General features: G+C 52.0%; 1 protein-coding gene across 4 annotated transcripts in view; it reads right to left on the minus strand.

Annotated features, from left to right (window-relative positions):
* Positions 1 to 556: 556 nt before the first annotated feature.
* Positions 557 to 24,226, minus strand: part of POC1A (POC1 centriolar protein A) — a 74,330-nt gene continuing 50,660 nt past the window's right edge. For 3 of the 4 annotated variants that reach the window (XM_084751688.1, XM_084751687.1, XM_084751690.1), the window contains 3 exons: positions 23,152 to 23,208; positions 21,109 to 21,252; positions 557 to 1,280 (listed from right to left, as the gene is read on the minus strand). In XM_084751688.1, the coding sequence (XP_084607814.1) occupies positions 1,182 to 1,280; positions 21,109 to 21,252; positions 23,152 to 23,208 (300 nt within the window). In that variant the 3' untranslated portion in view covers positions 557 to 1,181. The remainder of the gene's footprint in view (positions 1,281 to 21,108; positions 21,253 to 23,151; positions 23,209 to 24,226) is intronic. The other variant, XM_084751689.1, reaches the window with a different exon arrangement.

The raw sequence follows: 24,226 nt of genomic DNA on the forward strand, positions 1-24,226 counted from the left end.
TTTCCTCACCTAGCAGGCTGGAGGAGGTGACCTCCCACACTTACAGCTTATCAGAAATCAACACAGGTTGGCTCGCTTGCCAGCCTCAACTCTCAGACATTCAGGCTCTGCCTCTCCTAGAAGCTGCAAGGGCTGGGACCACATTAACTACCTGGCACTGGCAGCTTTCGGGAAAGCTCTAGCAGTGCGACCCAACCCAGGGCAGGGCAGTGTGTGAGGGGACAGGGATCTCCCTGGTTGGCTAAGTTACCCCAAGATGCTCAAGGCTGAAGGCACAAACAACTCAGAGAAAGCACTCCCTCCCTCGGGCTTTCCCAGGCCAGATGTGGAGGAAGGGACCCCTGAATGGGAACAGGGTGCTTGGCGCTTCCATGTGCTTTGGGAGCCAGTTGGGTGGATATGGGTAGTACACAGGGGCTTGTGCCCCAGTACCCCTAAACAGTTGCAAACAAGGGTGTCTTTGGTCTCTGAGCAGCCCTCCCCCGCTGCTGCTGCGATTCTCCCTTTGTGGACCCTGGGGTGGGAGAACTGATTAGCTCTTACCCAGAACAAGCCATTCCTGCACAAGGTCAATCAAAGTTTTTAATTTTCAGATTCCTTTGCTCTCAGGCATGTAGAGAGGATGAAACTACAAGCTCTGGTGAAAAAAAAGTGACAGAAATGAAAGCCATCACAAAGGCCCTATCCATGCCACCCAGCTTGCTCCTCCTGAAAGGTCTGACTTAGATGGCTCCTGGGGGCTTCCTTAAGGGGAGGTTCAGGTGGAGCGAAAAAGTCTTGGCTCATCCAGGCAACAGGCAGCCAACTCAGAAGCCAGTCAGGGGCTGAAGGTGAGGCTAGGGAAAACCTGTCAAGGCCCTGAGAAAGTGCCACCATCTCAGAGTCTGAGGAAACACACAGTTCAAGTGGCTCCTTTTTGTTAGCCTGAGTGTGGGCCTGCCAGCTGGGTCTCAAGTCTCCTTTCTGTGTGGTTCTGCCCTCTGGGAGCTCCCCACTGTCAGAAAGGCTTCAGATACAAACCCTGTATCTGATTGGGGGAGGGAGGAGCACCCAATCCCAGCCTGAGTACAGATGTGGCTCCCTCAGGGCGGAATCCCTTTATTTATTTACTCAGGTCCTGGTACAAATCCCTGGCCTGCTGTCCCCCTGATCAACTGAGCTCCTGATCCTTGCTCCCCTGATCACGGTGGCGTTCTCTGCATGATTAGCTGTTGGTTCTCCAGGCATTTCTTCAGCTTGTCTTCTGTCAGTGTTAGCCGCTGTTCCAGAATGGCCACTGTCTGCAAAACAAAAGGTGCTGGGCTCAAGATGGAGGGCCCACCTTGCTGCCCTGGGGGTCACTACCAGCCCCTTCAGCTTGCTCCCCAAAAGCCAGGTGCCTCACTTCCCATCAGCGGGCTCTGCCTGGCCTGTCATGCCCTCTGCACCCATCTCTAGAGTTTGTGGGCAGGAAGAGATGCCTTGAGGGCAGGCAGATGGCAGATCTCACAGCCTGTCATTCCCTCAACACAACCATGGCATAAGGAAGTTTGAGCCCTGGTCTGGTATCTGCCCAGGACGCAGCCCTGCCCTCTGTGCTCAGGGCACTCTTCCCAAGGCTGGCAGGCACAAAGCTGGGAAGTGAGTCCAGTCGTTCCTGTCCCCCACTTCTCAGCCCAGCCCAAACCTAGAGGATGGGGGCTCTACTTGAATGGGTCCTATGGGGACAGAGAAAGACAGTGCCACCTGGAGGTGAGGACGAGGGTGATCACTGGCAAGTGACAATGCCTCATGGAACCACTAAAAGGCCACCTGCAGATCTAGTCACCTGAGGCTATGTGTACTTCACGGACCAAGACCAGTCTCACAGACAGGGCTCCCACAAAGGTTGTGAAGACCTGTCTACTTTGCCTGGCTTCGGGCGGTGTCAGTAGTGGGCAGCTGAACACTTTGCAGAGGGGCTACCCACCCTAGCCTGTCCCACCAATCACACCTACCCTAGCACTTGCTAGGCTGACCCAGAGTCTGCTGGTCACTTCCTTTCCATCGCTGAGGGTTGCTGGAGTGCTTACTGCATACATGAAGGCCACACCAGCCACTGAGGATAAGGTCACTGCAGGCAAGGCCACTGTAAGCACAGCAGGCTTGGTTCCCACAGGCACTAGCCAGGTCAGTTAACTTCAATAGAGCTGTCTCTCAAGGGTCTCGTTCCCTGAGGCTCCATGAAGGCCAGAGCTTGATTCCACAGAAAGGAAGCATTCACACATTTAGTACAACAGACATTTTGGGAGAGAGCCTCTCTTTCAATGTATCCATAAATTCTCACAGCTTCCTGCATGGATGTCAGCTGTCACAGAGGGAGCTCATTTGATGGCTGCCCCTTCTGAATGAGCTGGCCGGGGATGGGAGGTCTCTGTTTCCAAACTCATAGGACAGGGCCTGAAAAGGATCACTGCCTGTGGAACATGAACTGGACCCCCAGAGGCAGAGCTAGGCTGAAGAGCTCATCCCATCCCCAAAGTTGGCCAGCAGAGGACGGAGGACCGAGGACCGGGTCTGCATCTCGTAAAAGTGGCAGTGGAAACAGGCCCCGGCTGGCCTGAGCAGCATTCCTGGAAGTTTCCATTGGCTGCTGTGAAACTTACACTGCCAAAATCACTCTTCTTCCAGCCCCTTTCCGACAGACAGTCGGGACTCAAGGCCACAGTGGGAGAGCCTGGCTGGTGGCATTTCCTTTTCTGCCTGTGTGTTTGTTTTTTTTTTTTTTTTTTCTTTTAAACTTTTAACAGGAACCCAGTTTCCAAGCGCAAAGACTGTAGACTGATGGGCCAATGGCAATCCTGGGGCCCTCCACTTGGTTCCATGGGAGGGAGGCCCGTACTTCAGCCCAGCAGGAATGCGGTCATTAAATGTATCTGTTCATATTAAATTAAGTTGAATAAAAAAGCATCTCCTGTTTCACAACCACTCACTAATGGAGGGTGCTGGGCTCACTGGGGATACTTTTCTTTACAGTTCTACAGGGGTACTCCTTGCTTTGTAGCCTTGATTATGTACTCCAAACTTGTGGCAATTCTCCTGCCTCAACCCTTCCAGTGCTGGGTGAGAGACAAGCACACCATGCCTGACAAGGGATACTTCATAGTGTGCCCCTCATACCTGCATTCTCCTCAACTATTAGTCTCTAGCTTATGTCCCTGTCAGGCAAGCTTAAAGAGTCACGCCATCTTATGCATCTGCACTACACTTTCCTGGTCTGCTCTGGCCCAGAGACTATTCTGCCAAGGCGTCAGGTGGCAGTCACCATCAGGGATAACTACCAGGCAGTTGCAAGACGCACTTGATCTTCCTGTGTTTTGAACCTTCAGCACGGGTTTGGGCAGGAGGGGCTGTGTAGATAGCTGTATGTTAGGGTGCTGCCTGGCATCCTCTGCCTCAATGATCCTACTCTAATAGAACACACAAGTTCACTCTCATAGAGAACAGGGATCCTCACGATAGAGCTGGGCCCTGCAAACCATGCTCTTGGCTTCCGCTGCGGTATCTTAGTGTGAAACTGCAGCTCACATTAATGCAGATTGTATGTCACCCAACCCCTGAAAAATTCCAGACTTTTCCTCTTCTTTTTATTTGGGACAGGGTCTCCTGTAAGCCCAGCCTAGCCTTGAACTCACTATAAAGCTGAGGATGGCCTTGAACTTTTCTCCTGCCTCCTCCTCCTAATGCCAGGATCACAGGCATACATCAACCACCATGTCCGGTTAATGCCTATGTTGGTGTTGGGTATCAAACTTAGGGCTTTGCGTACTCTAACAACTCCAGTTGGGGCATCTCCAGTGCACGATGTGCTTTTCTTCCAAAGGAGAGTGTTTCCCCAGCAATGGAAAAGCCCCACCAGGACATCTGAGCAGCAAGATTACACATACTCGGTGTACGTGTGCTAAGCAAGCCCCTGGCAGGGGTCTGCATAGGTCACAGCACTTTGCCAGGACCTAGAGGACGGAGGAAAGAACACATCTGGGGCTTCCCTGGAAGGACTAACCTTAGGCCACTTTACTTTTACCTGTGATGAGCACGTGCCTACACCAGTGTCTGGCACTCAGAGGGTTTGGTGTTTATATACTGTCTCAGTGTCCAGAGGACAAAAGCAGTTACTGTTCTCTTACTGCCCCTGCAGGGGAGCCTCCTGCCACAGAGAGTCTGATTTGGCTGGAAGGGACATAAGGCCATACCTTACCCTCAGAGTGTGAGGGGGACTTTAAAGGCATGCCTGCAATATTGGGAGTCCCAGTCCACCAGCCTTGACTTTCTATTATACAAAAGCAGATGAGAACTGGCCTTCCAGGGCCCCAGTGATCCACGCTGCCTCTTATTCTGCTCTGGCCAGAAGAGCAGAGTCCCAGCCCAGTCCCTCAGATCAAGTCGCAGGTGGCAGAGGGGGAGAGCACCTGTCACAACAACTTCTAGTCCCAAAGAGAAGGCTAATCCTCGGCTGCCTTCCGTCCTGGCTGAAGCCTCCAGAGCTCCTAACTCCAGTTTCCTCAGGGCCACCCAGCAGCTTTGTCACATACCTGGTAGCATTGAGATATGCTTTCAGACTGCAGGCATCCCTTCCCCCAAGCTCAGGCAAATGGTCTTTTATTTGCCTCAACCCTTAGGCTTTGAATTGTTGCAGAAGCCATAAGAACAAGAAAAAGAGCTGGGTGGTAGTGGCGCACGCATTTGATCCCAGCACTCAGGAGGCAGAGGCAGGCAGATCTCTGTGAGTTCAAGCCCAGCCTGGTCTATGAAGTGAGTCCAGGACAGGCAGTGCTACACAGAGAAACCCTATCTTGAAAAACTAAAAAGAAAAAAGAAAAAGGTAAATGGTAAATGTTGGGTTGGTGAGATGGCTCCCCAGGTAAGCCACAAAAGACTGACATTCTGAATTTGATTCTCATGGTTTAAGGAAAGAACTGAATCCCCAGAGTTGTCCTCTGACCTTTACATGCATGCTGCGGTATGTGCACATGTGTGCATATGAGTGTGCTCATGTGTGTGCATCTTGCATATACAATTAAAAAGGAAGGAAGAAGAAAAAGAAAAAAGAGCTAAAGTTAAAAGGGCAATCTTGTCCAGGAGTCAGTGGGCAGAGGCTGTGCTGCCTTGCAAGGCTTCAAGCTTTGCCCAGGAAGTGAGCATGAGCAAGAGTCGGGGAGGAGCTCACCAGACAAGAGAGACAAGCACAGGAGCCCACACTGTAGATCAAGGAGAGAGGACCTCAGGTCCCACATCCTGCTGAAGCAGCTTTCCCTTCACCCTCAGAGCAGCAGGAAGAGGGTGTGAGATGATCTGGCTGCTGCCTGGGAATAGTCTAGAAGCAGCTCCATAGTTGTGGGAAGGCAATGAGGAATCAAGGATGTGAGGGGTGGGTGCGGCTCAGACTGGGTAAAGGGAAGCCCTCCGTGAAAGCAGACAGGATTAGAGCACGCTCAGAGACTCAGGTTAAAGAAGAAAGCCCAGGAGAGACAGGGAGTGTGAGGTCCCTTGTGAGGTCCGAGGGGCCCAGTAGGCCTTGTGGTGGTCTGAGAGGAGGCACAGCGACAGGTGTTTCTGAGTCAATCCTCACCCTGGGACAGCTGGAGGGGGCAGAAAAGGAGGGGAGGGCAGTGCATCCCTAAGCTCTTGATATAGGAAAGGGGGATCCAGCCTAGGAGGGCCAAGGGCTCTGCCAGGGCTCAGGAGAATGCCCTGTGGAAGATGGCCAGAGAGGGGCTGCCCAACCTAGGTGACCTGATGGGGGGAAAGTAGGAAGGTGCTGGGGATGAAAACCAAGGGCATAGTGAGAAGTGACTGGGCCATCCATCCCTTGGATCTGGGCAGCAGATGAGGATCTAGGAGCTGGGGCCAGGAGGTGGGGCTTCGAGTGTGACTCATCCTGGGCTTCTGGAGGAAAATCCTCCTAGGATAGGCTCAACAATGGTATTCTATTTCCATCCTGATTTTCCTGCAAGGGGAGGGGAGAGAGTGGTCTGTCTCCGGTTAGGGCAACATTCACAGGGCAAGTGCGTCTTCTCTCACTCACAGTTCGAGGCGAGTAAGACATTTTATGTAACACTGAAGAGCCTTCTAAACAGTCTGAAAGGAACTAACTTTAAAGTGACAGCTTTTATTTTTAGTCACCTAAGAACTATGGCGATTCTCAAAGACACTGCACCAAAATGCCAAGCCTGAGATGTCTGGCACCTGGGTCCCCTACCCCAGTGGCAGAGGAACACAGCGTCAGGGTGGTTTTGATAGATGCCTTCTGTCCCAGCACAGTCATGAGGCGTCTGCGGAAAACCTGCTAGGATCCCACAAAAGCTCTGGGACCCCGAACAGCTGGATCCAGCTCCTGCCTTGTCCTCAGCACGACCAACAGCCCACACTGGCCAGATCAGATGCCCTGCGTGGCACAGAGCCCAGGCTTGGCTATCTCTGTTGGCCTGAGGTGGCTGAGGGGAGACTCTTGGCCTCTCTGACTGGTGTGACTAGAATTCAGACACATGAGAGTACCAAGGGAAGCTAGGGCAAGCTTATAGGGCTTCCCAGGTGGCCACACCACGCTCACAGGCTCTGCACAGTTTCAGAGTAGAGTTCTCTGGGCATTTTATGGAAGGGTGAGAAAGCTCTGAATCCCGAGACTAGACTTCTCCTCTCAAAAAAGATGAACCAGTGAAAAAGGTCAGGTACCACTTGTCTGGTTGCCCCTCACACCTCAGGTAGTGACACAGCCTTTGACACCCACATGCTCTCTCCCTGGGTTGCAGGCCTTTTACTTGTCCCTTCCTTCTGATGCCACCTGCTGCCTGGTCTCCTGTGTCCTCACCACTGACCTCCCCCTCCGACAGGCTCCCTGGCCTCTTTCCCTCTCTGGCCTGGTTTTCCCAGCGTGGGCTTGTCTGCATCTTTCTACAACTCTTTCTTTTGAAATTTTGTTTATTTCTTCTCTTCTCCCACTTTTCACTTTGCGTTTGAGAAGAAGAAGAGAGCAGAGCACAGTGTACGCCTGACCCCCTGGATGGTGGCCCTGACACAACTCACTTGCTCTGGGTGGGACTCAGGCTGCAGTGGGCGGGCAGTGCTGGGAGGGAGGGTGCCATCTTGGCAGGAAACTGACAAATGTTACAAGACAGGCAGGCCACGGGGCTCCTCAAGTAGAGGATGAGTAGAAAGGCCAAGCGACATCTGGGAAGCTGTCAGGAGGCCAGTGCAGTTGGGTAGGAAGAGATATAGAATAGAAATAAAGGCTGGGGTGGTGATGGTGGCGCACGCCTTTAATCCCAGCACTCCAGAGGCAGAGGCAGAGGCAGGCGGATCTCTGAGTTGAGGCCAGCCTGGTCTACAGAGTGAGTTCTAGGACAGCCAGGGATAAACAGAGAAACTCTTTCTCAGAGATCCACCCCCCCCAAAAAAAAAAAAAAAACAAAGAGAAAAAGAAAGAAAGAAGGAAGGAAGTTAGAGTAGGGGTCTCAGCATCTACAGCCAGGAAGGGAAGTGAAGTGAAGGAGGAAGTCCCCACTTCCTGTTTCCTGTTGCTGTGTCACTAAGCCACAGGCCTGGCTAGGTGCCACCAGGGAGGGTGATATGATGCTGGGACTATTATGCAACTGCTGGTGGTTGAATGAACTCTAGCGAAGACCGGCCCCTGCCTACCTGGTCCCACTAGCAGAGGAACGAAAGGCACTTCAGAACACAGACCACGGGAACGCGGACAGAGTCACAAACCATCTAGCAGCTACTTTTTCCACAGCCACTGTCACTACCACCTATGAAGAATGCCTCTCCTGTGGAAGTAGGGGCCTGAAGGATCACAGGACACTCACAGGGTCCCTTTGACAACCTCAGGATATCCAACGGCTCTTATTACCACATGCAGTACAAGGGTCTCTGGTTCCTGAGGGCTTCTAGATATGGCTGTGGCCAGCACAGGTCTGAAAGGGCTGAGTTTTGACAAAGATGCTCTGCCATCACTGATGGTTAAAAGTGATGTCTTAGCAGGAAGAAAGAAGTGAGCTATTAGGCACAGGTGGGCCAGCCACTCTTGCTTCCCAGACACACGGCTAGACCCTTAGAGCTTCCACTCATGCAGGACTCACCGCGGCTTCCTTCAGTTACCCCTACTCCCCACTCAGCTCTGGGGCCCTTCTTCCCAGAAGCTAATGCCCACCCTGGCCAGAGCAGAGCCCTGGGCCCTCTTGGGCCTGCTCCATGGGCTGTAAAGCCGGTAACATAGAAGTGGACACGGTGGCTAGGCCAGGCAGCCAGGTCAAGTGGGATGCGAACCTCCAGCACACACCTGCCAAGCCTTCCGCCTGGGCGAGAGGAGTAACTGGAGTCTAGCATGGAAGCCTGGGGCCTGGGACAGCTTCCCTAGTCTGATGGGGCAAGACAGAGATCCACTCTGGCTAGGAGAAGGCAGCAGCGAAGGGCAGAAGGTAGCACTTGGCTGTCTCATAGCAACCAATATAGCCATGGCAGCGCCTTGACATGAGGGTTCTGTGGAGAAGGGACTCCTTGACAGACTTAGGTGGCCACTAGGCTCTACTGGGCTCCCTCTGCACCAGGACACACCATATCCAGCCGGGCCTGGACCCACACCTCCCTTGCCATACTCTGGAGTTTAATCTCTGGTCTGTCCCCTGACATCCACATCTCAGCTTCCTGGTGACGATACCCTTTCCTAGGTCACCCTTGAGTCCCATCCTTCCCACTGTTTCCAACACATCCCTTTTCCACCCAAGATTTCAGACTCCTTTGTGTGACACTCACATAGCATTTGTGGCCTTGTGTGGTAGGTCACTACTGCTTTCTGAAGACCAGATCCAACTTCCCTCCCAGGATTCCCTCCTGGCCCCAGCTCATGCTTAGGGACCTGCCTTCCGTTCCTTTCAGCATGTTATGGCTACAGCAGGGGGTGTGAGCTCTTGGGAAATGTCACAAGGCTCTCAGTGAGGAGCTTCAGCGTGTATGACAGAAGAACAGGCCCCAGACTTTGACAGTCTGTGTTCACATTTGAATTTGACCAGCCTGCAGACTGGCCTTGGCTAAGTCACTTGACTTAGGGCTTCAGTTTTCTGGTGTGTAATATACAGCTCTCAGAGCTAAGTAGCACCCACTTAACAGCTCATGTTTATTAAGCACATACCGTTGGGCTGGAAATAGGGAGCACTGTGGGCAACATGACGCCCCTAGCTCTCGCCCTCAGCTTTGGGATACAAGGCATATCCTGGACACAGAGGGGACTCACTGAAGTTCCAAAGAGGGTCTGTGGTCAGTCCCAAGAGGGTCTGAGCCACTGGGGCGCATGAGGTCTGTGGCTTCTTATAGCTCCCTTTTGATGGAAAGCAGCCCTTAATCATTCCCAGGCCGTGGCTGATTTGGGCTCCCCCAGGAGGTCTCTCTGGAGGGTCTTGGGTTCCCCAGTACCCTCCCCCACCAAATACAGAATTCAATTATTAGAGGCTAAGGGGTGCTAGCCGCTCTAGGTAAAAGAAAAAAAAGGGGGGCAGAGTTACCCTGGCACACCGCTGTGGGTAAAAGTGGCAGGTCTGGGGGAATGTTCTGGGGCTGGCCGCTGGCTCCAAGAACATGGCCTGGATTGTGCTATACACATCTAACTCCTTTGTTCATTTTAAAGATAGAAAATGTGGAATTAATTTCCCTGTAGCATGGTTTTGACTCCACTCAGATTCTCAACATCTAAAACAGATGCCATAAATGGAGGCGTGCTCTCTCTCTCTCTCTGTGCTGTGAGGTCTTGTGAGCTATCAAATCAAAGCAGAGACGCTGGGTATGCAGCCCATCTCAGCTCTGTCCTGTCCCTGGCAAGCACCAGCCCTATCTTGGTACATGTCCCTATGTGTGCACACACATACACACAGGAAGCTCGGCCTTGTTGATATCGAGGTGGCTAGGGATTAGAGGGCCAACTTAGTTCCCTGGGGGGCCAGGCTGCTGGTTTGAGCCCAGTCCTTCCCACCACTCAGGCCTTTTTGGTCATGCCCCACATCTAATGATCTGTTGCACAGGGGCTTTCAACTCTGAGGGCGCCAACACTGGCCTTCAAGCAGCCTGTCACTTCGTTGTCTAGTGTCCATACCATAAAGGCAGGGTCTTGTATAAATCTTGTTCACGGACAAGTTTCAAGTCTTCCTGTTCTAAGTCACAGGTAATACATGATGGACAAATGCTGTGTCCTGAGTGCGACAGTGTAAAGAACGCAGTTCCCTGAGACCAAAGGGCAGCCCAAGTTTTGGTGATAAGTCTGCCTGGCTGCTGAACAGCACGTAACTACACTTTAATCCCTGGATATGACAAACTTGAAGGGGAGGGAGGGGGGGGAGATGGGTGATAGATACTAGCTACCCCACCTCAAGAGTGGCGCTCCTCTGGCTGGCCTAGGGAGGCCCCCTACCCCTCACCCCGATGCTGGGCTTTAGGAGAGCAGGAAATGGGGAACATCAAAGTCAGAGCTGGAGTGAAAGAATCCGTGGGTCCCTCCTCTTGCTACCTCAGCCCTGATGTGATGACTTACAGCTTCGAGGCCTGAACTCTGAGGGAAGGAATGGAACGCCTCCCCCCTTCGATGACATCTGTAATGCTGAAGTACCCAGGATCACACAGCTGGCCCGTAACACCCAGCAATCTACAGGAACCCCTCAGTCTCTAGCCATTGCCCTCCGCCCACAGTCTGCTGTGAGCAACACAAGCTTTTGGCTCCTGGAGCCCACGGTCCGCGCTCTGTTTCACATTATCTCAGGGCTATAGGATTTCCCCGACCGTTTCGCCTGCCCCAGTCCCCATCTCTGCTGAGGATAAGCTTTCTTAGAGAAGTACAGGGAACACCAGTTTCTATCATTGGATTAGCTACTGGATTAAGGAATTTTGAGTAATTTACCTTCTCGTGGCTTCACAGCAATCCCTCCTTAAAAGGAGAAGCTAGAAAAGAGCCCACTGGCCGCTCTGTATGGCCAGATGCTCCTGCTCAAGGCAGAGAGGAGACCAAGCCACAGCCCTGCCAGCGTGGACCAGAGTTTAGGCAGCTCGCTTCGCTAGTCATGTGTGGTCCACTGGGGAAGCCAGGTGTCTGACAGCACCTAAGGTACAGGATGCTGGGTATGCTTTTCCGGTGGTTTTGCTACACAGAGTCTAACGGAGCTAAGTAGGGGTGTGAACCTTGGCCACCTTTTGCATCCCCAAGCCTGGGAGACTGTTCTGCAGCTGGGAGGCTTGCAAAACCTCACTGTAACCTGGCAAGCTGGCTGCAGCTCCTGTCCAACAGGACAGCTGCAGGGACAGAGAAGGGCATGTGTCAACTGGGTGGGTTTTCATAAGCTTCCTCTGCCTTGCCAAGATTGCACTGACCCACCAGGGAAAAGCTCCCTCACTGCCCTGAGTTTTCTAGAGGCACCAGCTAGGCTCAGGTCAGAACGAGGAATAGACATTTTTAGTCGGCATGCTAGGCAAAGCTCAAGACTTCTACTATCTCTTCTTGCTCCAGCCCCCAAGGTATGAAAAGGGTTTGTGCTCGGCCCAGGCTGGGATCAAAGTGCATGGATGGGAGTAGTGGGCCTGACGGCAGTTTCCCTGGCTCTGCTGTAAGGGAACTTTCAGCAGAGACAGCACCAGCAGCCATAGGCTCAGCTGTGGCTTGGTTAATCTCAAAGCAGCATCGGCCTGTCAGCAGCTGCCTGCCATAAAGCTCGCATAGGCCCGTTCTTGGGTTTGTGTTTGACGCTTCCTTCAGAGGGCTCCAGACGAACAAGAGCAAATACTGGAGTCCCCTTACCCATCCCTAAGCACATGCTGCACCGGCCTGGATGAAGGCTCCATGCATGCGTCTCATATGTCCCTGCCCCCAACTCCTACCTACCATCTTCCAGCCCTCCCCACTACGCTAGGCCTGCTTGGAGCCTCAGAAGAAATCTCATATGACCGAGCGTGAACATTCCCAGGCTCCAGAGGTAACCACAGCCATTGCCCAGCCCATTTCAATCTGCAGCTTCTTTGGTGTGGGGATGGGGGTGGGGGAGTTACTTTGCACCACAACCGCAGACAGGATGGAAGAAGGAAAGCAAGAGATGTCTGCCAGATCCCCAAGAGAGCTGCCATCCAGCCCTCCCACCCCCATGCAATAACAAACACGAGCTAGTTTTAGAGTGCAGCTAATAAGCTGCGTACCATGTGGGGAGGCTGCATACTGCCTTGACTTGGTACTTGAGGAGGGAATAGCCTCCCCCACTGTTCCCTATTGTAAAGCCACAGGAGCCAAAGCCAGCAACAGGGCTGGGGAGGAAGAGCCGGGACCAGACAGATGTTCTTATTCTTCCCCGGAGCCTCTGAAACTCGCTCAAGGCAGGCATCAAGCCTGTCCCCACCACAGATTGCACAATGTCCTGAGTCCCTTGTCTCCCAGGAAGTAACCTCTTAACAGAGAGACAAGTGAGTCTCTTGTCTCCAAAGCCCCAAGTGACAGGGCTCAGTCTGCTCTGAATCTGACTGTGCTGAAAGGGTAGCTCCCATGGAGAGGAGGAGGAGGAACTCACTCTGGACCGACTGTGTGGACCTTAGATGTGACTGTTAGCAAGCGCTGGCATGTAGAGGGTGGTCTTGGTGGAGACGAACAAGTGCCTTCCTGCAAGCAGGGACCGCCAGAACGCCGCACCGGGACCCTTGCTCTGTCCTACCTGACAAACTGGGTTTGCAATTTCATGGGAAGGAAGACCCACAGGGAAAGCGGTGTAACTACTTTAAAATGCAGAGTCTATTTCTACGAACAACAGCTGGCCTGCCTGGCAAAGAAGGACATGAAAGCCCCACAAAGCAGTCAGGCAGCTTGGCCCACAGCACAGTGGCACCGACTAGCAACCCCACCTTTCCCACTAGTGTGGAAGGACACACTCACCCAGCAGCTCATTAAGCTTGGCAGGACAGGGGTGGTTTACGGCATCTAAATCCCCAAACCAAGCAAAACCCCTTGCCTTGTTGAATGACATCGGACCAGAACATTTGGCAAACTCAACTGCCTAGGAGCCCCAAATCAACAGAGCTGGCATGGCCTGGTTCTTCTTGCTTAAATTTCAAGTCTTAGCTCAGAGCCTAGCAGTCTCTATACGCCGTAGGAACCTGACAGTGACATCACAGCATGGCTGGGGCTGGCCTGAAGCACTGCATACTATTTAAAAAAAAAAAAAAACAGTTGGAGCAAAAAGTTGCAAGAATTTCATGGCTTGGTATTTTTAAAAGCAGCAAGATGTGAAACTGGAGTCAAAAATAACTTTGCTGTCGGCTTCTGAAACAAAACCACCAAGCCTCTGGCTGAGCCTGTGTTGGGCTGCTTACAGAAGCCTCCCAGGCTCCCGGGTCACTGCCCACATCTTCACGCCCCACCCTGAAGAGAAACCCAAATGCGCAGGAGGGTAGCGAGGCCCAGCAACCCTTCAGGAAGGATTCTGAGTCCCCAGCAGAACACAAGGGAGCCAATGGGGAGCTGAGCTGGACCAAGACTCTACCTGCCTGCTAGCTAACTTTCCAGCATCAATACAGGGGCACAAGAGGAAAGGACAGAGTTGGTGCTGGCATCCCTCAGTACCTGACATCAAGCAAACAGGTCTGGCAGCGCTAGGGTCTGGCTTGAGTCCTCCAGATCCTGCCATGAGGGACCGGCCTAGCATGGCAGCAGAGCCGATTTCACTCAAGGGAAGACATGGCTCTACCAGAGATGCTGATGTCTGCAGCCCCCCTCACAAGACAGAAAGGGGGTTACTGGGTAGCACAGTGGTTTGTGAAGGGCAACATGGAAAAGGGAGGTGGCCAGTGGTACAGAAACAGCAGGAGTGGACGCTGCTGCACCAGGAGCTACACCCTATGGAAAGCTCGACCACAGCGCTGGCCTTTCTGCTCTTTTTTTTTTTTTTTTTAAATTTATACAGTGCACATTAGATCACATTATATATGTTGTGAGGCACCATGTGGTTGCTGGGAATTGAACTCAAGACCTCTGGAAGAGCAGTCAGTGCTTCTTAACCGCTGAGCCATCTCTCCAGCCCCAGCCTTTCTGCTCTTGTCCCTGGTTTTTCCCTGCAGGCTTCTGGGGCCTGGGAGGCCACTGTGGGAAGTGCTGTGCAGGCCCGGCTCCTTAGCTTACCAGTCTCAGATGCCAGGCCAGCGGCAACTAGCCTGGGGAAGGTGTGGGTACTTCTTCCTGTTTTCTTAAGATTTACTTATTTTTATTTTATGTATATGGGTGTTTTGTCTGCTTGTATGTCTGTGTATCACACGTGTGTCTGGTGTCCATGGAGGCCAAAAGAAGGCACCAGACCCTCTGGAACGAGAGTTACAGGTTATTGTGAACTGCCACACGGGTGCTGGGGACCAAACCTATGTCCTCTTGGAAGACAGCCAGGCTCTTAATGGCTGAGCCATCTCTCTAGCACTGAAAATTTATTCTTTGTTGGTGTTTCTTTTTTGTTGTTGTTATTGTTGTTTGTTTTACTTTGTTTTGAGACAAGCGATCCACCTGCCTCTGCCTCCCGAGTGCTGAGATTAAAGGAGTGTGCCACCACGCAGGCCCCTCATCCCTGACTTTCAGTAGCCTCACCCCATTGCCATTGTCACCCCTCGTGCACCCCACCCCCCAACCTAGACAGACACCTACACTTCCCTGGCAGCTTACAGATCCCTGGACGGCTCTCATGCTACAGGCTATCCCAGGGCTTTCCCACAGTGCCTCATACAACACTGGACTGGCGAGTCTTTACCACAGAGCTGCCCCGGGCCAGTTAACTGAGGAGTCTAGCATTTTTGACTATCCTCATTCATAAGAAAAAGAAAAAACCAATACACAGAGAAACCCTGTCTCAACCTGCCCCCCCCGCCAAAAAAAAAAGAAAAAGAAAAAAGAAAAAAAAAACAAACCAAACCAAAACCTGAGCCAGGTGGCAGTGGTGCACACCTTTTATCTCCGCACTAGGGAGACAGAGGTAGGTGGATCTGAATTCTAGGCCAGCCTGATCTACAGAGGGAGTTCCAGGACAGCCAGGGCTACACAGAGAAACCCTATCATGAAAAACTAAAAAAAAGTGAAAAAAGAAAGGACAAGAGGGAGGGAGGGAGGAAGAAAACCGAGGCCATGGAAATGATAGCAAATGTCCAAGACATCCAGGTTGCCTCCAAATCTAGGAGAGTGGATGTGCTGAGGCATTTTATAGTCGGGTGGCTCATTTGATAAGAAATATCCCTGAATCCCAAGGCAGAACTTCTCCATACTTGGTGGGCATGAGCGAAGCTGGGGAGTCCTGGCTACTCGGAACATGACATCCAGCTGGGACAGGAACCGCCATGGGCTCAGCAGAGGGCACGGGAAGCCTCGAGTAGCGGGCTCACAGGGGTAGCAAGAGTGAGTTCTCCCCACCAAGAGCACACGCCAGGGAAGAGAGAGAGAGAGAGAGAGAGAGAGAGAGAGAGAGAGAGAGAGAGAGTGTGTGTGTGTGTGTGTGTGTGTGTGTGTGTGTGTGTATTCTGGGTGGACAGGCCCAGGGTCCAGCCTTCTGGGCTCTGATTGCAGAGCCCTGAGGAAGGTTAAGTTTGTTCTACAGGAAGTTTTTGGTGGGCAGTAGTAGGAAGTCAGGGACCTGTGTATGCTGGGCAAGCGCTACCACTGGGCTTTGTCCCCAGCATTTGTGATTTAAACTCCCTTAACAGGTAAGCCATCTCTCCAGCCTCAAACATCTTTTTAAAACATTATTTATTAAAGCACACGCCTTTAATCCCAGCACTCGGGAGGCAGAGGCAGGTGGATTGCTGTGAGTTTAAGGTCAGCCTAGTCTACAAAGTGAGTCTAGGACAGCCAAGGCTACACAGAGAAACCCTGTCTCGAAAAACCAAAAAGAAAAAAAATCTATCTATCTATTTTTTTAATTACTGAGGGGAGGGCACAATGTCCGCAGCATGTGCACAGACATCAGAAAATGGCTCTGAGGAGTCCGTTTTCTCCCCTCACTTTTTCGTGGGTTCCAGGCATCAGAGATTGCCAGGCATGCACAGTAGCTGCTTTACCGATGAGTTGCCTTGCTGGTTCTGCAGGAAACTTCTTGATGAAGACGTCCCACACCGTTTAGCAAGGGATGCAGGGATGCTCTGCCACAGTGGCTAGGATCAGGATTACCTGCTTCCTGCCAAAGCCACAGGCTGGGCAAGCCCCAGGCTGGATCCAGGTGAAGCCATTGCTGAGGCCTTCTCAGCACCTGGCAAGAAGCTAAGTGCTAGGAAATTGGAAGATCAAGTGAGGGTGCAAAGGAAAGCCCTGGAAGATGCTTTTCCAAGCATCAGGATGCGCTCAGTGACTTTCCATCTAAAACAATCTGAGGCAGCCTGAAGACTGTGCCAACCAGGAAGAATACAGACAAGAGGAAATGGAGCAAAGGGCTCCACACCTTGCAATGTCATTTCAAAAGTGATGTCCCCTCTTCCTTCCCCCGAGACAGGGTTTCTCTGTGTAGCCCTGGCTGTCTGGGAACTCTGTAGACTACTTAGAGATCCACCTCCCTAGCCAGGCACAATGGCACACGCCAGTAATCCCAGCACTCAGGGAGGCAGATCTCTGTGAGTTCAAGGCCAGTCTGGTCTACAAAGCAAGTCCAGGCCATTCAAGGCTACATAGAGAAACATTGTCTCAAACAGACAGACAAACAAACAAACAACAAAAAGACCCACTTCCTCTGCCTCCCTGGTGCTGGGATTAAAGGCCTGCACCACTACACTGGCTCATAAATGCAATGTTGAACAATAATGTGTGCATTTTATAAGCACGAGAAGTTTCTAACAGGTAATGTGGGGTTAAAGAACTGATTTCTCATGCTGTACAAACAAACCCCAAGGGCAGTTGGGATTCTGACAGACCTGCATAGCCTCTTGGCCCCAGGGGGTCACCCTCCTCCTTGCTTACTTGCTTGGGAGGCTAGAAGCCTTAGTTTTGCTGAGCTCACCACCCACTTCCTTGACCCGCAGTGAAGTCTGGCTCCAAGGCTTTAGAAAGTTGCTTCCAGGAGCAAGCCTGTGACAGCTCTGCCTGCGTCTTGCCTAAGTCTATCTCACTCCCATATCCCTCTGGCTTCTGCCAGGCCAGGCTCCAGCTCCGCTCTTGTCAGTGCCCGTCACTCCTGGGTTGCTGTTCTGTAACTCCTGCCAGACAACCCAAGGCCTCCATGCCCTGACTGGCAGGGCTCCTTATGCACGACTCGTAGCTTTCCCAGTGGCCCCAGCTGCCTGCTCCCTGTTGAAGCCTGACTCTCACATCAGAGTCAGTCAAGGGGGCCTCTCAGGGATGGCACTGGGTTTCACATGGGCAACATCCCTTCCTCTGAAGGGCTGAGCAACGGCTCTCTGAGCACTGGGAAGGCCTAGCTTCAGGAGGCAGTAGTAGACTGGAGGAAGGCCTTGTGGTGCTGCCATATAGAAGGCTCTGCTCCTACCATGACAGAGGCACACAGCACCGCTGGGCACTGCTTGACGAGCTCCAAGGTGGACACATTTTATACTGCCCGAGGCCTGGAGGGTGCTGCTAACAGCATTGCAATCCAGGCCTGGAGACCAAGGCACAGGAGGCTTAAGTTTCTCCAGAGCACCAAGTAAGGCTGCAGTAAAGCCAGACACACTCTGAGCCCTAAGGTTGGCTGTTCACTTTCCTGACTTCAGGACTTTTCTTTAAGAAGGACTGCTTTGGGGGTAGGGTGGGGGTTGACATCCTGGAGAGGGCTGAGATGTTTTTGTCTTGCCCCATTGAACTACATACACACACACACACACATACACACGACCAGGCTGGCCTTACACTGTTGATCCTCTTGCCTCAGCATTCTAAGTGCAGGATTGCCAGGATGAACTAAGAATTCAGCTTTAAGAATTAGCACCTTCAGGTGGGGTGTGGTAGTGCACGCCTTTAATCCTAGCATTTGGGAGGCAGAGGCAGGTGGATTGCTGTGAGTTCCAGGCCAGCCTGCTCTACACAGCAAGTCCAGGACAGCCAAAGCTAAACAGAGAAACCCTGTCTTGAAAAACCAAACCAAACCAAACCAACCAACCAACCAACAACAACAATACTCCCCCCACCAAAAAAAAAAAGAAAAAGAAAAAAAAAAAAAGAATTAGCATCTTAGCTATGTGGTGGTGGCACATACCTTTAACCCCAGTACTCTGGAGGCAAAGGCAGGAGGATATTTGTGAATTCAAAGCCAGCCTGGTCTGTGGTGCGAGTTCCAGGAAAAAAGAAAGGAAGAAAGAGAAGAAAAGAAAAAGGTCCTTTCTAATGGGCACTAGAGGACCTGCCCACTGCCCACTGCAGTATCATGGCTCCCTGGAAGGATGCTCTGCAGGATTGAAGTGGCAGGGATCCAGGAGGTACCATCTCCCTCTGGGAGGCCATGCGGAAGCAGACTTCTTAAAGAGGGGGAAAGGGTAGTACATACTCTCAGACAGCACAGCGCATGCTTCATCCGGACATCACTGTAGCAGGAATCAGAGCAGAGGGCTTTAGGATTAAGCACACAGTGAGAAATACCTGTCAAGGGGGTAGCACCCAAGGCCAGTACTCACAGACTAAACAGGGAGCCGGCTAAACAGGTGGCTTGAAAAGAAAGGTGGCAGTGCCTACCTGGGTTTAGGCCTCAGGAGAGGGCTGCTTCAGTCAGGGCCTGTCTACAAAACAGCTGAGGCCCAAGCTTCCAAAGAGCACGGTCTGGGATGAGCCTTGTGTAGGGCTTAATGGAATCCAAGCTTCCTCAGGACACACTGGGCCCAAGGAATACACGGGTACCATCAGAGGACAAGATCAACGTGGATTTGTCAGGCAGGACGAGGTGTCTTAGGGGCATTCAGATACCTGGTCGCAGACCACTTCACTCTGTGGTACGAGTTTCTTACAAAGCTACTATCATAGTCCTGACTGCTAACACAAAACAAACCTTCCATGTGCACCCCTAACTCAGCAGCAGGAAATGTTTTCAGTGCTGTACTCGTATTTTTAGTCACCTTCTTAGACTTACTTTTCAATTTTAGCCTATAAAGTCCTAATGACTCGGCCTCCCCGACCTCTCTCTTGATGAGGCTGTGAAGGACATGAGGAAGTTTCTGTCAGACTCGAACTGGGTTTTTCATCTTAAAGACTTGGTACACTGCTCTCGTCTCTTTAGAGCAGGCTTTCTTCTCAGGGGTTAACAGGCTTTCCAGGATGTCTGTGCACTGTGCTCTGGAGTCCCCCAACTCTGACATCCAGCCACTCAGCCTCTGCCATGGGTGCTGGCATCTGTGGGCCCAAAGTGACATTCTACCAACGCTGTGACACAATGTGGAGTGGCTTTTCTCACTTAGTCTGAGGTTCAGAGCCAGGAGGATCCCAGGCTGCTTCAGCGCCATTCCTATCCCTCACCTAGGGCCCAATCGCTCGCCTCTCCCTGCTTTTACAACCCTTCCTAGCAGGCCACGTGTCCCTCCCACAGCCTTGTTAACTACAAGCCAGCACGGGATGCTGGAATCTTAGATCCCTGCCAGGCATCTAAGGCCAAGGCGCCAGGGAGACAGAGGTCTCTCAACACTGCCTTGCCCACTGTCCTCTTGTGCCACATGTTGGCTCCCTGGGTTTACTTGGTCCCTCCACAGGCAGGTTGCTCTTCTGTCAGGGCGTTCCTCAGATGTGATGCTCCCCTGGGCATAACCCAGTGCAGTGGCCACCTCCTGTCAGGGTATTTTGCTCTTATTGAAGCTGCTATGCTATAAGTTGCAAGTTGCCAATGTTAGTTAAGCTCCAGAGAGCAGGAGCCACATTTCCCTCACTGAGGAAGACCACAGGCAGGGCCACAGTAAACCTTACTCAGCAGACACCTAGAACCAGGCACGAGCCAACTACTCTGCAGAGATTCAAGTCCGCTAACCCTTACCACAAACACGAGAGGCCAAGTGCCCTGGCCATCTGTGCACTGCAGGCCACGGCACCAGAGTTTAAAGAACTAATGGGGCTGTTCCAAGGGCACCTTGGGAGTAAAGGTGGCACTGGGTTCAAAGCCAGGCTTGCAAAAACTCCAAGTCACGGCTCCCAACACCCTGGCAGGCGAGAACGGAAGGAGTGAACAGCACTGCTCTCCAAGCACTGTTCTGGCCCCAGCCACATCACGGTGAGCAAACTCTGGCAGAAACCTGTGTGGTGATTTTGGAGTTTAGTGACTGGGGCTTACACAGTTTAAAGCCAAGATCCCAGGGGAGACACTGGTATTTCATTAATGTAGGTTGGAAAACAGGTCCATTCTCCCCTACCTCCACCTTTACATTCACAGAAACATTATTCTAAAAGACAGAGTCTCATACTATGTAGACTTGGCTAGCCTAGAACTTAATATGTAAACCAGGCTGGCCTCAAACTCACAGACACCCACTTGCTAAAATCAAAGGTGTAAGCCACTATCATGGCTAGTTTTATGTCAACTTGACACAAGCTCTAGTCATCTGGGAAGAGGGAACCTCAATTAAGAAAATGCTTTCATAAGGCCAGGCTGCAGGCAAGCCAGCAGGGCATTTTCTTTAGTGATTGATAGGGGAGGGCCCAGCCCTCTGTGTGTGTGTGTGGAGACACCCCTGGACTGGTGGTCCTGGGTTCTATAAGAAAGCAGGCTGAGCAAGCCATGAGGAACAAGCTGATAAGCAGCACTCCTTGATGGCCTCTGGATCAGCTCCTGCTTTCAAGTTCCTGTCCTGACTTCCTCTAATGATGGACTACCATGTGGAGGTGCAAGCCAAATAAACCCATTCCCCGAACTTCTTTTCTTTTTTGGTCATGTTTCATTACTGCAATAGAAACCATGCTGAAGATAGCCACCACACACATGAGGAACACAGAGGCACTTGGAACTTCCATTTTTAAAAGCCCAGCAGTTACCAGGGATGCTGACAGACACACGCCTGTCACAGTGCTCAGGAGGCTGGAGTAAGAGGATTTCCAGTTCAAGGTCAACCTAGGCCACACAAGGTGACCCTGCTCATGAAAACAAAACTCAGTACCTACCAACCGACATCAAATGGTTCAAATGCGAGATCAACGCAGATGAGGGGTGTGCTCCCTACCTGTGTGAGGACGTCCAGCTGGCCCACGATGTGCTCAAGTGTGCTAGTCAGTGCCTGGGGCATGCTGACAGGCTCCTGGGGCTGGCTTTGCATTGACTCCAGACTGTTGTCTCTGCCTGGTGGGCCAGGCAGATCCATTTCTGGCTAAAGACAGGAAGAGAGCAGTCTGAGAATCTATTTGGTAGTTAAGGAAACAAGGGGAGAGGGGCATCTCCAGAGGATTATCTGACAAGCCAGGAAAGCTGAGGAAAGGGCTCCTAAGAGTCAGCAGGGAAACAGGACACACCCTCCTAACACACCATGCCTAGCCTCTCAGCAGAGACCAAGGGGAAGTGGAATTGAGTGCCCGGCAGTCCAGACTAGATGGTGCCTGGGCACAGGGGCAGGTAGACCCCTGGATGTCGTCAGGGGGGCTTTCAGAGGTCCCTGGGGAAGCTGGTCCAGCTCTTAACTCTTCACTCTTAGGCACCACCCAGGATGCATCTTGGAGGAGCCAAAGACATGAAGGCTGCACGGCTCTGAAGTCCCTCTTCCCCTGGGCAGCCTGACTTCAACTCCGCCCTCCCAACATGGGCTGCTCCAAGCTTCACTAGCGCCTTCCTAAGGGCCTAGCAGCTGCAGTCCAGAAATGAGAGAGGGTGTCCCAACCGGCCCTGCCCCAAATCCCCTGGAAAAACAAAGATCTCTGTGTGACTCTTCTGCCCAGATGGCTGGCAGAGCCAGAACCCACAGGACAGCCACAGCTGGCTTGTTTCAAACAGGACTCCAGGAATAGGAGGCACTTGGGTTTTTATGACTTGAAGGGTCACTGAGCCCCCAAGTCATAAAAGTTGAGCCCTCTCTGTACTCAAATGAAGGCTTATACTGCCCTAGGAAGCAGCCTGTGTTTGTTGAGCAGGAGGATTCCCTGAGCACTGCTGCCTGGAGGCAGGTCAGCAGATGCCGTGGTCCCAATGCCTTGGTGACCCACAAATGTCTAGTGGACATTCCAGATGTACCACGTCACCCTCGGGGCTCTGTCCAATCCAGTCCACCTCCTTCTACACTCCTCTTGCTCTGTGCCCTGGCACTCAGGCCGCATTTTCCTCTCCATGGATGCTTCCTTTCACCTGCTCCAATCTCTCTGTAAAAAGTACCCTGCCCTCCCTGTCAGGAGCTCCTTGGCGCCTGCATACCTGAGCCACCTCTAGTACAACTGCGACTCACTTAGGGTACCACCCAGCCCTGATAGCACTGGGATGCCTATAGACGCGCTATCAGCTGGGTGCTTACATCTCCCCGCAGAGTCTTCCCTCTTAGAGTAACCCAGAACATGCCAGGCCTGAAGGATGCCTGGCCTGGACATGCTCACCTGGGTTACATCACAGCCCTCGAAAGGAATGGACCAGGAGAGGATTCAAGTGACAAAGGAGGAATTCAAGGGCAGTTCAAGCACGGGGTGCCTACTCGAATATTTTTCTTTATTAGGGAAGAATTCTGATCTTATAAACCACAAACTCTCAAGGACACACTGGTGTGAACATAAAAAATGCCAGCTCTAGTGGCCGAAGAACTTGAATGTGAGGCCTGAGCCAGAGGATGTTCTTTAGAACAAAGTCAGTGGCGTGCCCACATGCCCACTACTGACATTGTCTGCTGTGTAATGCGGCCATTTGCTAAGCTCCTGGCTATGAGGACCAGGCCTCTTTCGGTCCATCTAGGGACCAATGTACTTTATATCTCAGTGCCTACCCAGAAGCCTATTCCATAAGGAAGTACTTCAGAAGCCTACCAGCCTTGCCATGAAAGCTTGGGCCCACCACAGTGATCCCCAGGCTCCACCACTGACCAGCTAGTGCCTCTGCCTTCTCATCTCTAAAATGGGGTCAATGGGTTTCGATGAGCTCATCTGAAGTCACCATCAAGCCTTGAAAAATATTCTCAGTCCTGTGAGCACTCCTTTCAGACAGACACACTCTTCCCCCAGGCCCGAGTCCCCACAGCTCCACCAGAACAGTCTACTGAGGGAAGGTTACAGGCTTACACACAGACTGGTGTACTCACACACACACCGACAGCAGGCATCTTCACGGGGACGGCCAGACTGGTGCTGCCTGGTGCCTGGGAAGAGGGGAATGGAAATTCTGAGTGTTTCTGCAGAGCAGCCCAGAAACTGCCAGTGCTGAAGGGAGCTTCTGGAGACAGCAGAGGATGACGAGGTGGGGGTGGGGAGTGAGCGCCAACTTTAGCAATCTCCTGCTCAGTCGAAGCTGAGCAGATCCAAGGGAGCAGCAAGAACTGGAGCCACAGTGCTCCAAGCTAGAGAAATGGCTTGGGGGGGGGGGGAGGATGTGTTTCCATGGATACCATGCTTCCATAGGGGCTGTCTTCATGTCACAACAAAGGGACCTGAGGAAAGAAACACAATCCTGGCGCTTGGAGGCTAAAGCATAGGGCTGTGAATGCCAGGGTGACCTGGGCTACATATGGAGACTTAGAGTGGCAGGGGACGGCTTAGTGAGGACAAGTGCTTGCTGAGTTTAACCCAAATCCATGGCGGAAGGAAAGAACCAATGAGCCAGAACTTGTCTTCTATCCTCCATGCACATGCTATGGTATACACAGACGAGTGTACTCACACACACTTAATAATAATAATAATAATAATAATAATAAATAAAATTAAAAAATGGTTTGAGACAGGGTTTCTTTGTGTAGTCCTGGCTGTACTGGAACTTGCTCTGTAGACCAGGCTGGCCTCGATCTGACAGAGATCCACCTGCCTCTGTCTCCTGAGTGCTGGGATTAAAGGCATGTGCCACCACTGCCTGGCCTAAAAATAAATTTATAATTAAAAGAAATATAGAATAAGAAAACAAAAGGAAGGAAGTTAACAAAGAACTTGGGGTTTCTGGAAGCTGAATGTGGTACCTGTAACCCCAGCAACCCCGGAAGCTGATGTAGGAGGATCACAAGTGTGAGGCCAGCCTGGGCTACACAGTGAACTTAAGGTCACGGTCTAGGCCAAAAGAACAAAACCCCAGCATCACAGCACCGAGGCTGGCCAGGCTGACCACTGCTTACCTGCCACCTACTGCAGGCCCAATTTAACGTCACCTCACTGAATCCTTAAAGGTCC

This window comes from Acomys minous (genome assembly GCF_964271855.1).
Source record: "Acomys minous genome assembly, chromosome: 13".
In the NCBI taxonomy this organism is placed as follows: domain Eukaryota; kingdom Metazoa; phylum Chordata; class Mammalia; order Rodentia; family Muridae; genus Acomys; species Acomys minous.